This window comes from Alligator mississippiensis, chromosome 12, assembly GCF_030867095.1.
Source record: "Alligator mississippiensis isolate rAllMis1 chromosome 12, rAllMis1, whole genome shotgun sequence".
NCBI classification, from domain to species: Eukaryota; Metazoa; Chordata; order Crocodylia; family Alligatoridae; genus Alligator; species Alligator mississippiensis.
Window position 1 is genome coordinate 18,492,544 of NC_081835.1, and position 12,491 is coordinate 18,505,034.

The window sequence follows — 12,491 nt, forward strand, 5'->3', positions numbered from 1 at the left end:
TAAAGAGGCAGAAAAAGAGGGAAAGAAATTTGGCAGCTGAAGAACAACCATTAGGTTCAAAGGGTAAATAAATACCGGTGTGCGTAATGCTGTCTCAGTGGCTTCATGTGTCCTCCGCCCACGTGCCCTCCCCACCACACACACTGGCACAGGCCTATTTAAAACCTGCAATCTGAACACCGGAGCAGGAGCGGCTGCTGGAAAGGCGACAGCAGTCACTTCAGAGCCCTTATCGATCAGGAAGGGAGGACAAGTTGCCTCCGTCAGCTCCCTGGCTTCCTGGAGGAGGCCCAAATGCCTGCGCAGGCAGTATCCCAGGAGCCTGGCCCAGACAAACTGTGCTCTCGCTGGCTGCTCCAAGCCAGGGGCTGCTGACTCCTCTGATGGGGGAGATAATGCCAGGGAGGATGGAAACCTGAGGAGAAAGGGAGATGGAGGGGCAAATGGAGGGGAAGGAAGTCTCACGGCATAGACCATCTTCAGAGAAGAGTGAGGCGGAGTAGTTAGAGCAGGGGACAGCCAGCACGGACTCCTGGGTCCTGTGCCCAGATTAAGCACTGACTCACTGCATGTCTCTGGTCCTACATGGCCTCAGTTTCTTTCTCTAAAAGGCTGACCCAGTGCAAAGAGGCCTGTGGGGACTTTTCCTTCATATGTCCTCGAGAAAAGCCTGGAAAACTGCAGAGCTAGACCGTGAGCTGCATTCTCCCTGGGTGGAAGCAAACATTCATTCAGGTGGAGCCCAGGCTGCTGTCCCCATAGAATTCAGCCTAGTAGGCTCAGACCCCATTCTCTTCCCCTCCTCCTCCACAGTCGGCGAGCCATGGCTCCAAACCAGGAGCATAGGCTGTTCCCCTGTCTGTACCTGAGAGAAGCAAGCATGTGAGGATGGGGAAGGGAGCCTGAGATCCCAGGAATGAAGGCACAAGGGGCTGCCTGGTCCTGCCTTCCAGCTCGGGGAAGGCACTGCCACCTGATGCTTCCCAGACACAGCAAATACCAGAGGGGGAGAGGAGATAACACCCAACCAACCCTTCCCAGCTTCTCCCAACACACTCCCCTCTTCCCCAACATCCACCCTGCCATCCACCCACAGTGGATCACAGCTAGGATTAGAGACCTGAGGGCTAGATCTGCTGCTGGGCTTTGGCAGACAGCAGAAGACAGGGAGTTGCAGGGGCTGCTCTTGCTGAGCTCAGCACACGCGGTGATCAAGACACCATGAGAAGCAGATGCCTGTAAGGCCATTCATCTCCCTGCAATGGAGCCAAGGGCCATGTGAGCAGCTCCATCCAAGTCCCCCCTCCACACACCTAGCATTCACCCTCCGCCGGCGCCAGCCCCACACAGTCCAACACCACTGTAATGACTTAACCACACTCTCGTCCGGTTGTACGCTGGCCTGGGGCCAGTCACTGCATTCCTGACCCAGTGAACCAGAAATCAGCACCTCTGCAAGCAGCCTCCTACCTCCAGGGCCAGGGGGCTCAAGCCATACTTCCTAGAGTGAAAAAACACATTGCAGACATGGGGACATAGGGGAGATACATGCAGGGCAAGCTCAACCTATTGCCCAGCAGCAAAGAAAGGACTAAAGCAAGGGAATACCTCAAAGCTCTGCTCCCAGCTCTACCATTTACTCATTGGGCAGAAATGGGGCATCTGTGTCCCCACAAGTACAGGTGGGTAATCCTGACTCACCACAAGCAGCCATGGTGGGGTAGGGAGGACAGAGGAGCACCTGGCTCCTATTTGCACGGCAAAACCCTGGAGATCAAAGCCTGGTCTTCCTTATCTCCTCCTGATCCAACACCCTTCCCAGCCTGCAAAGCTAAGAGCTTGATCCTGTCCGCCACCCTGGCTAAGCACAGGGCTGGGCAGGGGAAGCCCCCTTTTACCTCATCCTCCAATTAACAGGGCTCTCTAAACAATAGCACAGAGTCTCACCTAGACGCCTGGCTCCAGACTTTCCACAGCAATATGAATAGCCCTGCTGGGGAGTGCTGTGCTCCCAGCCCCCCGCTGTGATCACATTCCCAAGGAGCCATGGTGGCAGCTGCACAACAGCATGTCAGTTTGGAAAGCAGGATCTCAGCCAATGCATGCAAGGCCAAAGGAGTGCAGATCAGGCTATTCCTCAGCTAAGCACTGGGCAGAGCCAAACAGCCACACCCCCAGCCTAAGAAAAGGCAAGCCCTGGGCCTGGACAGTCCAACAGGGCCCGGTCCCTCCTGCCACCAGCAGGATTGTACCAGGACCTGAAATACAGCTTGGCCTGGCTGGGGATGCCATTAATGCAGGCTGTGTTTATACATCCAACTGTCATTATAGGAACAATGTTATGATAACAGGAAATCCATGCCCTGTGGAGATGCAGAGAGGCCCGCAGTGATTTGCTAAATTGCCACCGACAAGCAGCCTTTGTGGAGCGGGAGATGCGAGCTCCCCCACGCTGTCTGCAGAAGGCCTGGGGCAGACAGAGAGGAACATGATGCATTTCCCCCCACCCCCCAAAGAGCTTCCCTGCCATGGGAGCTTATCCTTCAGGTCCCATGCATGGAGCAACAGAATCTACCTCCAGGCTCTCCCCACACAAGGGCAACATGTAACAGGTGGGCTGAAGCCCAAGACTGAAGGCAGGGAAAGTAAAGGGCATGCCTTAGCAATGAACACTCACTAAGTGGATGCCACCACACATGACTTGAAAAAGGAATGTCGCAGCCAAGCATGGGAGCACCACAGCTGCGAGGGTGAGGAGAAAACTCCTGCTCTGAGCTTCATCCTAGTCCAGAGGTGATGAATTGTGAAAGACCAGCAACTGCCTCGAGTTATTTTGGGCCTTTCTTTCTCCAGTTCCTCTTATTTAAGTCCTTTGGTCCAAATTCAGCATTTAAGTCAGACACCGAATGAGAGCTCCAAAGAAGACAACATGTGTTTAATCTGACCCAAGAAATGCCAACCCATTCAAGCCTGTGCCACCACCAGACAAGATGGCAGAGAGCAATCAAGCGCCATGGGCATGGAATTATCTGTGCAAACACAGCCCAAGACCCCTTGGGGCAATGGCAAAGCTATCCCAGAACTGAGGCTCACAGGGTATAGGTGAACACAGCAAGCACAGGCCAACAGCATGACTCCAAATCCCACTGAGCAAAGGAAGGATACCCCAGGGCAGCCACTTCCATAACTCATAACCCTCCCACAAAGCAAATGCTTTAATAAACATGGATGGCCGACAGGAGTAAAGAGCACTGGCCGTTTACCCACACTGTCATTTCCTACCAAGGACATGCCATCCCCATGACAGAGTGCAGCACAGGCCCCAAATCCTGCCTCCAAGTCATCAAAAAGCCAGAAGGTTGCCTACCTTTTTGATCCTCCCACTCCGTGTGCCAGCAAAGACCACTGTGTTCCCGCGATAGTCATATGCCGCCACTGAGGTCATGCCATCCTCCTTATCCACGAAGAGCGGCGTCCCCTCGATGGTGATCGTCCCCCCCAGAGGCTGGTTAAAATCCTGGCCACAGAAATTGTCGTCGATCTGCAGAGGCTGTCGGAGAAGAGCAGAGAACAAGAGCGGGAGATGAGCTGTTTGTCAATACATCGACACGCTGCATAAACCGCGATGCACAGCCAGCGGGGAGGGGGGAAGAGGGGCTGAGCTATTGATTTAGAGCAATAACAAAGTGAGGAAATGATATGTGCCCACCTCTGCCACCGCAGACTCATTCCTCCAAGTGGCAAAACTGCCACCGCAGACTCATTCCTCCAAGTGGCAAAAGAGCCCCTTCACCTGAGCAGGTGAGACATTGAAGGCAAGAGCAAGGGGGCTGGCCTCAGATTAGACGGAGGATACTAAGGGGCTCTGCTTCCCTTCCCCAGAGACTGCTCCTTGCAGGGGATTTTATGGCATCATAGGCAGTTTGCACACAGCAGCCTGGCACCAGGTCTGCTTACTTCAAACTGGGATTCACCAGCCTCATAGTGCCCAGAAGACAGGTGACCATTGGGGCTGTGAGAGCAGGCCTGGGGATGTACACAGACACACTGCTTCTGTGAGCGTCCCCCACCCAGCCAGGACACCAAGGGAGGAGACCACAAAAAGCCTCCCACGGCAAGGGGCCTGTGGGAGAACCTGGGCAGCTGGGGCCAAACTCCAGCCTCCACCCTGCTGCCTGGGATTCAGCATAGGGAAGCAACAGGCTAACAGCCCAGCTTGCAACGGTGCCCATTCCTACCCCACCGGACTGCCCGTCCCATATGCCCAGAGGCTGTAGTGATTAGTTGCACACAACAGTCTTTAAGGCAGGACTGAAGGGACAACATGAAAAACTGGCCTTTGCTCCTGGCCTGGCTTCCAATCAACCACCACCAGCCCCAGGCTCGCCCTACACATGGCTCTTACCGGTGCCCCTCCTTCCTAGCCTACAGCTACCCTAGCTACGTCCATCCCCAGCTCCCTCTGCTACACACAGCCCACTGCCCGTGCCCCTCATTCCTGACCTCTATCACCCCCTACTAGTCCAGCCTTTGCTGGAAATTGCTCTCCAGACTTTCTGGCAGTTCAGAGCTAATTGCTGATCTGGCTCCTGGAGAGAACGGCCACTGCCCTCATTCCCTATCTCTCAAGTCCTCCTCAGCACTGTCCTCCCATCCTGTGGATTCAATTACCCTGGCAGTTCTCAGCCTGAGGCCAGACACGAGGTTGCCAGTAGTTTTCCAGAGGAGTCACGAGCCTGCCTGGGCCAAAGCAGATTTGCTCAGCCCCTCGCAGCCAGCTCACTCTCAAAGGCCCAGAGATGCGACAGGAACCAGTCCATCTCCTTGAAGTGTCTTTGCAGCTGATGCAAGGATTCTGGGGCACATAGGAGGAGCAGCGGCTGTGGCGGGTGGTAAATTAGGAGGGCCTGGAGTACAGACACTTGAGAACCTGCTGGAATCAGGTTTTCCTTCAGTCCTCAGAGCAGCTGCAGCAAGCACAGAGAAAGCTTCACTCCTCCCGTCCACCTGTCCTCACAGACGGAAACGGGAGAAAGTCCAACAGCCCAATGCCTCCTGTTGCAGCTAAGGCTCAGCACCCCTGGAGAGTCCTGTTACTAAATTAACAGGCATGGAGGGGAATGGGGGGTTGTACTGCAGAACAGGAGACATGGAGTCTGCAGAGGCAGGAGAGTCACTGAAGCAGAGACCTCAAGTCCTGAATCACCCCCAAATCTGAAAGCAAGGCAGAGGCCCCAGCTCAGCATGGAGCAGTGTTGGGACTCCCTGAGTGGCCAAAGCTAGCGAGCGATCACAGTAGAAAGAAAGCAGGAAGGTGGAGAGACTGGAGAAGAGAGCAGGACAGCCCCATCAGCATTCTTACCAGGCTGGCTGCCTGCCTCCCACTGAGCTCTCCGCCAAGGGAAAGAGAGCAGTGATTAAAAACCCCACAGCCTGGCTGCCTTGCTGCCTTTCCAGCAGCCAGCCTGAAGGTAAAGAAGGGGCATATTAACCCAGAGCATGCGCCAGGGCAGCATGCGCCTCACTCTGGCAGAGACCTGCTGACTGACCCAACCTGGTCACTGCATAAAGCTGGCCTGAGCGTTTTAAGGCAAGCAAAGGCTGAGCCTGGGAGGTAAGAAAGGCCCGGGTAAAAGCTGCTACCAGATCCAACTGCACTGCACTTTTCACTGGGCCTGTCCAGGCACCTCCATGCAGTCCCACACTGAGAAGCACCATCATGCAGTGCCCCTCACCCAGTCCCTCTTGCTTGAAACATGCCCGCTCCCCCAAAAACAGGCAATGCAGTGACCTCAGAGCATCCCCCAAATGTATCCAGCACTACCCCTGAGCCCCATGTCTCAGGCACATGCGTGTATGTGCTGTCACTGACTCAGGGTTGCTCTCAGGCAGCCCCCTCACCTCTACTCTGGGATTTGGGGTCCACAGAGCAAGAGCAAATGGGGAGCCAAGGGGATATGGGGGCACTGCTGGATATGGCCCAGAGGAAGCCTAGACAGGACTTAACAGCTCATTCCAGCTACACGGCACCTTCAGAAACTCATCACTGCCACGTTCAGCAGAGCCCCCCTGCTTAGCTCCCTTCCCTACCCCCCTTCCCTTCATAGCCTGGGGTCATGAGGGATTCACGCCCCCCTAAGCCCTGCCTGCCTTCTCACAGGCGTTGCTAGCTAGGCCAGTCCTCCCCGAGTGCAGTTCAGCTGGCGCCGGTTCAGGAATTCTCCTGGCTGACTTGATCGTAGTCCAGGGGATTCATTGCACGATGTCATTTGGATCTGTACAGAGGCTCGAGGGGGGCACAGCTTTGCAACTCCACACCTGCTTGTTCTCCCCCCTCCTCCCCTCTCTCAAAGCCACCCCCGAAAGGGAAAGCTGCATCTCCACTAGCTGTAACAAGAGGAATGCATTTGTAATCCACACACATTGCTCCGGCCCTGCACATTCCCCTGCAGCTTCCAGTGCATACCACTTCCTTCCCTTCCTGTGCTAAGTGGCTGGGGGGATTGCGACTGCACAGCTGTGAAGCAGCTGCCGTCATCTGCCCCAGAGGTGACTGCCTTTAAGCAGGGCATGAAGCTGATCCCTGTACAGCGCTCTGAGCTGCAAAGGTGCTAGAAGAACATCTGAGGTTTATTCTCAGAGGGTGCACTCGGGGGTCTGTGCCACTCCAAACAGACGTGGTCAGGCATCCCACACATGTCACATACCAGTGGCGACAGAAAGCTCGCTGCAGAACAGGCTCTGGCTCCTGTTGCAGATGACCCATGGCAGGCGGAGCCGACCGGTCCAGCACAGAAGAGAGGAACTGAAGACCACAAAACCAGGAACAGGGGAAGGAGAGTTCAAGGTCAGGGTTCTGGTTAGCTGACTGGTTTTGCTTCAAATAACTCCAAAGCTATGTTTCTCATTGCCAGCCAGCGTCTAGGAGGGAGACTACGTTGACCCCTCCCCAGCAGAAGGCAAGAATCTGTCACCGTGGCCAAGTGATGGCACAGCCCTGGTGCCATCTGCAGTCTCCTGACACTCCAGATGAGATGAGGCGGTTGGCCAGCAAATACTAGCCTCTGGGGCCTATGCAGTGCATAACACTGGCTCCACAATCTCTCCTCACCTTAGAAGACGTAAGAAGCAACTCTTCCTGCTGTCACTCAGGTCTAGAAGGGATGACTTTGTCAGAGAGGCAGCTGAAACAATCCAACCTTGAGAAGACACTCTGTGGGTCCAGAGACCAGGAGCTTTTGCTCAAGAAAGTACACCAACTTCTCTGGCTCCACCAGACCTGGTCATACTAGTAAACCCTACAGGACTGAATCCTGATCCCCAGCCACCAGCTATACTGATCCCCATTAGCCATGGGCACCCTTCAGTATCAAGGTACCCAGGTCACCCTCCAAAACCCCCATCATGCTCCCCTGCATGAAGTTAGCTTGAAGTTCTTTAGCTTGAAGTTCTGCCCTGGAGTACTGGCACATCCTCTACCCCATCCCAATCGCAGATCACGCGAATGAGTCAGACGGGACCATCGTTGCAGTCAAAGAACTATGCCAGGCTGACACAATGCCGCGGCACCAGCAAGCGGCATCAAAGGAAAGCTCCACACAGTGACGCAGGAGTTGCACTGGATACCATGCCCTGACCTTCCCTGAGAGACAACACACTCCCCAGCAAAGGATCTGCCAAGACAAACAGAGGGCTGCCTTTATCAAGTACTTCACTTAACATACCAAAGCCTCCAGCAAACACTGCTCAGAAACCCTCCCTACCAGATCTTTGGGGAAATCCCCACCTTTCTTATAATGCCCTTTCCTCTTCCTAGTTCTCACAGATGCCCAAAGGGGCTTAGCCTGGCTGACAAAACCCCATTACCAGGGAAGAGACAGATTCAGAGGCCTGGAAGGTACAGGGGAAAGACAAGAGCCCAGACCAGGCATTTCAGATCTGCATCATCAGCCAGAGATTAGAGGCCCACAGTGATTCCCATTCAGGCTGTGCCCAATATCATGAATTCGAAAGGTCCCAGGAGCCACCACACAAAGCTCCACCATCACTGTTGGCACCAACAGGTCCCGAGCAGAGTTGGACACAGGCATGGGCAAGCCAGGTGGCTTCTGGGGGCCCAGGACAGAAAGGGTGCTTGAAAATGGTAATTTTTTTCCCCACTGCCCAATTATTATTATCATAAAAGTCGACCCGGGGCCCTCCAGGAATCTAAGTATGGTACTGGTCCCAAGGCTAGCAACAACAGCAGAAACACTGGGACCTCAGTGAGCCACACAGACTGAACAATCTCTCTGCCTCCAGTGCAAGCTAGAAGCCTGCCCTTGCTCACTGCACCTGCAGAGAGTAAGCACTAAGCTCCAGAGCTAACACTGCCGAGGTAGTTTCCTTGGGGACACAGGATTTACCACAGCTGACCGAGGCATGGTCCACCTCATGCACCTCCCGCACAATGCATCTGGCCAGCCAGACAATGCTCCAATGTGGGGGAAAGGGAACAGACTCCTGTGACACCCCTGGTAGCCAAGTCCCGGCAGGTTTGGCAGCCACAGCCGGGCCACAGCTCCCCTGCCAGCATCAGCTCACAGTCTTGTTGGTTAAACACTGTCCCACATTTGCAGATCCAGAAGAAGCTTTTACAAAAGGGAGCTGGAACAGCAGCCAAAAGGCATCGTAGCTCAGCCAGTGCCCGGAATTGGCAGAGACGAATGTAGGGCAATTTTCTCAAGCGTGCCTTTCACTGAGCACTGCAACTGCTGCCTAGGGTGAAGGAAGAGCAGTAAACCCAGGCGGTCCTTGCTCAGGGACCTGAGCCTGAAGGCCTCATTCCACATAGCTTCCAAAGAGCAGGAGGCAGCAAAGTGGAAACCCCTCTCTGTGCTTGTGCGTGGGGAGCTGATGAAGAAAAACAGGACGCAGCTGGGTTGGGTCAGGCATCACCATCCAGTAAGAGGGCACTGAATGGCAGCTCATGACCCTAATCCACAGTGATCAAAGGACAGAGGTAATTATTTGCCAGTCCCACTAGAAGAAACACCATCTCATAGCAATGCCAAGGCCCCATACTCTTGACCTGGGGAACGGGACACAGGGCCCGTTCACCTGTAAGTCACCTGTACATTTTGTGAAAAAGAAAGTATCGGGATGCCCCTTTATAAATCCATAGTGCATCAACACCTTGGATACTGTGCCCAGGTCTGGTCCCCATGCCTCAAAGGACATAGAAGAACTAGAGAAGGTCCAGAGAAAGGCAACAAGGATAATTAACAGTATGCAGAGGCTTCCACATGAGGCTAGGCTCATTCAGTTTAGAAAAGAGATGCTCGAGAGGGAGCATAAGGTTTACAAAATACTAAGTGGCGAAGAGAAAGTGAATGAGGATTTATTACCGACTCTCGCAATAGAAGAACTAGTGGTCACAATATGAAACTGGTAGGTAGTTAGGTTAAAACTAACAAAAGGAAGTCCTTTTTCACACAGAGCATCATTAAGACATGGAACTCCTTGCCACCCCTGCTGGGGAAGCTGACAGGTTAGCCACATTCAAAAAGGGGCTGGGCAAATTCTTGGAGGAAAGAGCTATCTGCAGCTATTGAGCAAGGGGGCCAAGGATACAGCCTCTGGATCAGACCTTCTGATCCAACACCAGCAAGGGCTGGTGCAGAGCAGTCACCCTCCACCAGCCAGTTTATGTCTCCAGACACGCTGCCGTGAATCCCAGTCCCTGTGGTCCAGGCAACTGAGCAGGGAAACCCTCATGGAGCCTGTATTCCCCACTTGTACCTAGAAAGAGTTTGAAACACCGCAGCGAGGGGGTGCCTGGGGCAGGTCTCCACCCGTGCAGCAGCTGCAGATCGAACGCCTTCTCCCCAGGGCTCAGATTCCCTAACATCCTGCACAAAGAAGGAATTTAAATGAAGTCATTCCCTCACCAGCACCATACCCCCCGCCCCTCCAGCCCCGACACAGGCCTGGCCACGTGGTGCTACCCAGGATGACAGAGATGATGGAGGACAGGGGTCAGAAACTGGGAAACTCCCTGAACCGTGAAATCTCTTTCTCTGTTCACCTCAGGAGGAGGAGAGCTGTTGCCCTGACAACGCCTGGTCCAGCAGCCTCTGACCACAGGTTCCAGGATCCAGGAGATGTGGGAAAAGACGGAGGAAGGGTTGAGCGCTGAGAAGAGAGGTGAATGAAGGGGTGGGTCAGCTGAGTCTCCCAGAAGGTCCCAACCCACCCCGATGGCATCCAGCAACGGCAACGTGCCACCGTTGCACTGTTCCTGCAGCGCCACCGCAGCCCAGGTGGGTTTATCTGCCCCACGCCTGTTCCCAACGCGCCCACAGGTGCAGAGCATTTATCCAAGCCCAAAATAGGCAGCCACGAGCCCAGGTAAAGTCAGCACGTCTAGGAAAAGAACACACGTGCAGGGGCCCCCAGGGGTTCTTGCTTAAAGAGGCTTCATAAGCAGCTTGGAGTTTACAGGGGTGGGTTTGGCAAGCAACTGGCTCAGAACATGCTCTGCTCCCTGCGGGGTTTTGAAGCCATGCAGCACGTGACTAACATACAGGGAAGTGCTGAGCTCCTGAGCTATTGGAGGCCAAAAGCCCAGCTCACAAGCCAGCCCCGGTCCTCCCTGCAAGATTTCCACCCCGTGACGCTATGAAGTGGCACCTCTGTAGAGTGGCACACAGGAAATGTAGGCCCTCAGGTCAGTGGGCCATCTGGTACCAGCTCACTCCAAACCCTGGGGGAGGCCCTGGGTACAAGACTAAGGGATAAACAGGGTTAAAGCCTTAAAGATACAGAGCCCTTCAGAGCAAAGGCAGACACTAGACACTGTCTCAGCACTGCAAGGACTGTGGGGAAAAGAGGGACTTATAGTATATGCCACCTGGTCAAGAAGGGAAGGGAAGCCCCTTCCACAGGCTTTGACAGTTTAGGCCCCCATGAGACAAGTCAATAATAGAGATATTAATTAATAGGAACAGAAGCATCCCAAGGGAATCAATCATCTGTGTAAGCCTTTCCCCTGTGGAGCTGGGAAGCCAAGCATGGAGGATCTGTGCCACCAGAAGACCCAGGGAGCAGAAGGCATCCTCCAGAGCTTGCCCTGCACTGCTCTGTCTACCAGCAAACACACAAGGCTGGCCCATCAGACACCCACAGCTGGGCACCTGTCCCCACCAGGCAGACAGGCTCGCAGACAGGAGGAAAACACTGCGGCTCCATACGTTACACACTCACAAGCCAACTTATTTTCATTTCCTGTTTAGAGTCACTTGCTGCGATTTGGGGGCTGCCCCCTGCCTGCTTTTCTCCAGGCCTCTGTGACATTCAGTTCCCAAGGGCAAGGAGCAGTTTCCCTATCCAGAGAGCCAGGAGCCAACATGGGGCCAGGAGACCGCACCACTGTCACATTTACCACCACCCAGGCACTGAACGGGAGAGTAGAGAGGTGGCAAAGCGTCCAGCTGAGCCGATCCAGCCCTGCACAGCAGTTCACTTTCGCTTGCTCAGCTGCTCTTTCCTCTGCTGTGGCAGGTGTTGAGGACTCGGTCACAAGCAGACTCCTTTCCTTTGCTCTTGCCCAGGCTGGGACAAGGGCTATGCCAGCCCTTGCTAGAGAAGGGGGAGATGGGCATGCTCCCCCTGTCCTGCTGGGTTCATGTCCCCTAGAGGAAGCCACCCCTATGTACTACTCATGCTCTCATCAGACTATCAGGGTCAGCACCACAGAGGACCAAGAGGAAGTTCGCATCCCTAGAGCCAGTGGCTGGCGGGGTTAGGAGAGCCGGCAGCAGCCCAAAGACACAGGGCTCCCACTACAACCAGGGGGAGGAGGGGGAGGGAAGAGCCCTGGCTGGCTGCTGCTTTTCCAGTCTCACACAGGGAAGAGCAGGAAGATGCGCCAAGAAAATGTCTCACCCTAGTGACAAATAGAGCTGACCGAAAGGTCCCTGCCCACTGCTCCCCTCAGCACCTCGCCCTGCTGGGTGCTCCTGGGCTGTCCAGCACCAGGTACCAAGCGCTGGTCCCCAGGAAGGATTGCATTGACTAAGCAGAAGAGAACTGAAGCCTGAGGAATGAACTGTGTTGTGGAGGGAGAGGGAATCAATTCACTAGCAGAGATCTCCACCCAGGCTGAGCACCTGCAGTTCCTTGGCCATTTTGCTATCAGAAGAGGCTGAGAGGACGGCAGCTGCTGGAGACAGACTGAGGCTTGAGAGAGAGCTGCCCCTCCACATCACCTGTGCCACACAGCTTTTTTTGTTTCATGTGGTTACAGAAGGTGCTGAGGGTAATGTGGGGCAGGCAGGGACACGGAGACAGTTCCCCTGCAGCCACACAGCCCACAAGGCCTCAAAGCCTAGAGAATCTGTGCCAGGAAAAGGGAGAAAGAGGAAAAAACCTGGCCATTACCCTCAAGAGAAGCATGTGCTACCTCCAAGGGGCATGTAGGCACCTCTCAGCAGAGGTTTCCATAGCTCAGG

At 54.6% G+C, this 12,491-nt stretch overlaps 1 protein-coding gene across 3 annotated transcripts in view; it reads right to left on the reverse strand.

The window, feature by feature from the left end:
- Window positions 1–12,491, reverse strand: part of PLXNA1 (plexin A1) — a 239,455-nt gene that overhangs the window by 191,410 nt on the left and 35,554 nt on the right. For all 3 annotated transcript variants that reach the window (XM_059715601.1, XM_014605745.3, XM_059715602.1), the window contains exon 3: window positions 3,368–3,550. In XM_059715601.1, the coding sequence (XP_059571584.1) occupies window positions 3,368–3,550 (183 nt within the window). The remainder of the gene's footprint in view (window positions 1–3,367; window positions 3,551–12,491) is intronic.